The sequence below is a fragment of the Merops nubicus genome, unplaced genomic scaffold (assembly GCF_000691845.1).
Source record: "Merops nubicus isolate BGI_N331 unplaced genomic scaffold, ASM69184v1 scaffold25126, whole genome shotgun sequence".
In the NCBI taxonomy this organism is placed as follows: domain Eukaryota; kingdom Metazoa; phylum Chordata; class Aves; order Coraciiformes; family Meropidae; genus Merops; species Merops nubicus.
The window spans coordinates 1,109-5,562 of record NW_008614734.1 but is presented as its reverse complement, the minus strand read 5'-3'; the positions used below and the strand labels follow the sequence as shown (position 1 = coordinate 5,562).

Below are 4,454 nucleotides of genomic sequence, written 5' to 3'. Positions count from 1 at the left end.
TGTTTCACAAGTAAGCTTAAAATTTTATTTCTACTGCCACCAAGACAGCCTTGTCACCTTAGAGTTAGCCACACCAAGGCCATTTCTAAATACTCACTACTCCTTTTTCTAGTGAAACAGCTGTCTAAAACATCTTTGAGAAGGGTATTTGCAACTGGGGCAATGCCTGTCAAGTGCTGTCATTATAAAGAGCTTTCTTCTGCTGCTTAGTCATATCCACATCAGACCCTGTTTCATGTAGAAGAGGGCAAGAGGGGAAAACCAATCTTTCATCCAAGATTCACCACGCTGCTGCAGTTATTCTTAAGATGACAACTTCAAATTATTGTATTAGATTCAGGAGCATAAAATTAGCTTTCTGAAAAGTTATTCCACACAGAATAGACAACCTCAATCATAAAAATTCAAATTATCATTATTTGAATTCTTTAACTGTATTTTGCAATAGTCTAAGTTCACCAACCACTTTTGCATTTCTACTGTTGGCACTGGAACAGTGTATTTCAAAGCATAACCTGCATTTCCTTAAGACACAAAAATAACCTCTCAAGTACCACTCACAAGAAATCAGGTATGAAAGAAAGGCACCCAAATTGCCCTCTGTAACTCAAGGATATATATGTATATGTCTGCAAATGCAGACACCTTTTTATAGTGAATATATAGTGAAACACAGCTGCTATGTTACAGTCTTTGGAACTTGTTTTCCTGTTTTTAATTACATAAATTCTATGATCCACTGATTAACAGATGTCCAGGTGCAGAAGCTTGCATTTCAGCAGCTGTCAGTCACTGAATCAAGGTGATTACACACTTGATACAGGACAGCAGAGAAGACACTTGAAAGCTTAGCAAAAAGGCACACTGTTTAGGAACCGTCATGGACACAAAATTGATGTACTTGCCTTAAACCAAACCTCCCTGGGGTGCTTGGTTTGATAGGTAAACATTGCCTTCAGAACAATGTCTTAACCAAGTAGGCTGTGAAACAAGCACCAGAAGAGTGACCGCCACTCACATTTATTAGTTTCCTGTTCACTGAGGTCAGCCTTGCAGAAGGCCAGAGTTCTCAGCAGCAGCCTTCTTCATCCTCTATTTCTATCACTTCAGTTGATTTTGCACGTTTTGTTTCTGACTTTGATTTTTTCTTACTGGGAATTTTGCTGCTTATAATGAAAGAGCTGTTCTCCTAAGAAAATGAAATACAGAACGTATTCACAAATCTAGTTTTGAGACGCTTAAAAGGCAAGATCTTGGTGGTAACTTTGCAAACTTCAGAACTCTTCAGGGAACTCTGAACTCCCATACATTCCAGCATTATTTCAAAAAGGAGAGTGTGGACTCTCAAATTCCTTCTGTGTTACAGACAGGATTCACAGGTAAAACACAGTTAACTCTGGATCCAAGCTCAAGAATTAAGTAACCAAAATATTATTTACTAATTCTTTAGCTCAGAAGAGAAAGAAGGTTAGAGAGTTTCTGAACCTCAGGAATATTTACTCACCACTACTCTAGCATCAAGGTCTTCTTGATTATCAGAATTCAAGTTGTCGTCATCATCATCATCATCACTGAAATATAAAAATTTAAATCAAGCTCTGTACACCTTTATAGTATTCTAGAACACTTCAATCCCACTACCATCCACAGGTTTCTCTCAAGATAGAAAGAACTCCCCAGAAAGACGAAGCCAGTCTAGTGCTACAGTTTCAGAAGTGGCAGAGGGAGGACTGGTTCCAAAACCTCGGAAGTCTTCTAGAACTCATTTCTTATAAAGATCCAAGTGTGTGGAAAAGCTGACTTGCATTTATTCTACATAATTTTGTTTCTTCTGTAAGGTAGCAAACTCATTGTTACTCATTCTAGAAGTTCACCCTGTACTTCAAATCACAGAAATCCAGCAGCATGATTACTGAAGTGACCAGCAGCTGGAAGACAGCTTTGCATCTTTACACTGTCCTTCAGGCTTTCTGCTTTTCATGTGCTGAGGGTATTTAAAACACTAAGTATTCTTGCTGATTTACTGACCCCTTGGCTGCATGGAAATTTGACTGTAAAGACAGACCTGAAGTGTTACTTTATAAGTCATTCAAGTAATATGAAAATAAAAATATATCCTCCAGTCTTTGCCATGAAACACTCTTTACTTGGGATAATTATAAAGGAACCAATTTCAGGAAATACCTTTTTTAAAAGAAAAGTTCTATCACATTTTAATGAGACTGTACAACTCACATGAAACAGTGATTTGTGTTCAGATTAACAATCTCATTCTATGTGAAATTCCAAGTCATTTCCAACCACAGAATCCCAAGTGTCCGAGCATTCTGTTCCCAGAATGAGCAATACTTTCACAAGCAGAAATTCACATTTAGATTACACAATGCTGACATGGGTTAAAAGGACAGGATAGGCACTGAGCTTCATATAGCTTCAACTCTGCCACAGAAATCAATGGTACTACAAGCATCTACCTCCTGAATTCCCCAGCTGCAAGAGTAGCAGACAGCACTGCTCTGGCAGGGATGGCATTAGCTTTCTTCACAGCAGCTGTGTGGTGGTGCTGGTTTGGATTTGTGACTAAAGCAGCGTGGATGCTCTCTCCACAGCAGTATATACACAAATTTGGACTTTAACAAAAAAGTTCCGTACCACCTAAAAATACAGACAGACTTACTTCACTTCCTGAATTGGGGAAACGGGGCCTTCATCATCCAAGTATTTATGTTTCCGTACTGCCAGGCATTCTCTTTCTAAGTCTTCACTAGCCTGAAGGGCTTTTAAAGCTTTTTTAAGATGTTCTTCATATTTAAGCATTTCAATATACTGGAAATACCCCTTGGCAGCTGCTTGCTAAAGAATAAAAAAACTGTGTGAGATTTTACTACCACTATGAAGCATTTATATTACAAAATTAATTGCAGTATTATATTGGCATCCATATTTTAGCTGTGTTTGCCTTAAAGGTGTTAAACAACATCAAGTGTCTTGTTTAACAGAGTAAAAACAGTTTCACCATTTTATTGTAGCACACCAGGTAGAAGCACAACATATCTGCTAATTTAAATTCACTATTTTTAAACTAAACAAATATTTTTATGCCACAAAACAGAGGGCTCACCTCATAGCCAAGAACCATGGTTAAGGGAATATGTTTATTCCCATAATGTTCTTCAACGAATGGGAATTGAAAACCTCTGTCTAGAAGCCTTCTCTTTTGCTCTTGAGGTGAGGCTGTCAGGGGTGGCCTCCCTACAGGCTTCTGTGTGCTCTCATCCTTTGCCACCTTCTTTTCCTTCTTCTTCCTCTTCCCTGAGCCACTCCTGAATTTTCGATGTGCTGCAGCCTTAAACTTCTTTCCCCTGAAGTGATAGGCAAAAATGGCTTTCAAATTTAATTTCGACTTCTGCTTCTTGGAAGTTTCTGATGATTTCACTGGACTTTGAGGGGACAGAGAAGAACCTGAAGAGCTTTCATTGCCACGCACTCCTGCATCAGATCCCACTCGTTGCCTCAAAGACTGAGATCTTTTTTGCTTTGAAGGTGCAGTGGAGCACTTGGGATGGTACTCACTGCTACCAGCGGCAGAGAGGTCACTGAAGAAGAAAAAAATACCTACTTTCAAAAGAATGTATGCTTTTATTATCTATGACACAGGTTCTTCACATCAAGAATTCAAAACTATGGATACAAACTCACCCTTCTGAATCACTGCTGTCCAGTAACACCTCAGCTGAAGCAGCAGATGAGTTACACATACTGTTCAGCTCATCTCCAGACTCCCAAGGTGCAGCATTCTTCTGCCTTGGACATGAACGCCCCATTTGTGTACTGGCTTCACATGCCCATGCTTTATAGGGTTCCTCCTGTCGGCTGCATATTAGCTCTTGGGCATTAGGGTAATCAGAGCTGGAAGCCTGGGATTCATCTGTATCAGTCATGTTTCAGTTTGAACTAAAAATCAATGAGGAATCAAGAAATTAAAGATAATTCTATGTCATTCAGTTAACAAGTCTTTCATCTCTCCCATCTCCTAAGGTAAACTTATATGTATTAACTGTTAAGTTGCAACCACTTCTCTCAAGATATTCATAGCACGATTTAGGTCAGGAGGGATTTTTGCAGCTCATCTGGTCCAGCTCCTGCTCAAAACAAGGCTAAGGCTAACTCCACAGCAGCATCACATTGTTCAGAAACCAGTAGAGATTAGTTCTGAATGTTTCAACCCTCTCCCTACTAGGAGTCTAACTATTCTCTCAAATAAGCTCATCTGTAGCCAACAGCTTCTTATACTTGTAACAATATTGTAGTTTGAAGTCCTACACAAACTCTCACTTCACCGTGGTTTACAGCCTTTTTAAACTGAGAGCACAGCTCATTCAGAAGCAATGCCAACTTCGCTCTGCTCCCCAAGCTACATGGCACCTAAAGCCCCCTGCTCCAACAAGCCTAGT

General features: G+C 39.5%; 1 protein-coding gene across 1 annotated transcript; it reads right to left on the bottom strand.

The window, feature by feature from the left end:
• Positions 1-1,069: 1,069 nt before the first annotated feature.
• TAF1D (TATA box binding protein (TBP)-associated factor, RNA polymerase I, D, 41kDa) lies at positions 1,070-3,941 on the bottom strand. Its single transcript, XM_008942335.1, has 5 exons — positions 3,700-3,941; positions 3,122-3,596; positions 2,678-2,853; positions 1,505-1,571; positions 1,070-1,189 (listed from the first exon to the last, which is right to left on the bottom strand). Exons 1-5 carry the CDS (start codon positions 3,939-3,941, stop codon positions 1,070-1,072), a joined length of 1,080 nt encoding a protein of 359 aa, XP_008940583.1.
• Between the last annotated feature and the right edge of the window lie 513 nt (positions 3,942-4,454).

Bases quoted from the DNA above. Each gene is read 5' to 3' on its own strand.
- TAF1D (XM_008942335.1), bottom strand. From the start codon at position 3,941: ATGACTGATACAGATGAATCCCAGGCTTCCAGCTCTGATTACCCTAAT. The intron at 2,854-3,121 runs GTGAGCCCTCTG...TTTATTCTTTAG, and splicing joins CCATGGTTCTTGGCTATGAG to CAAGCAGCTGCCAAGGGGTA. The intron at 1,190-1,504 runs GTGAGTAAATAT...TCATTTTCTTAG, and splicing joins ACCTTGATGCTAGAGTAGTG to GAGAACAGCTCTTTCATTAT.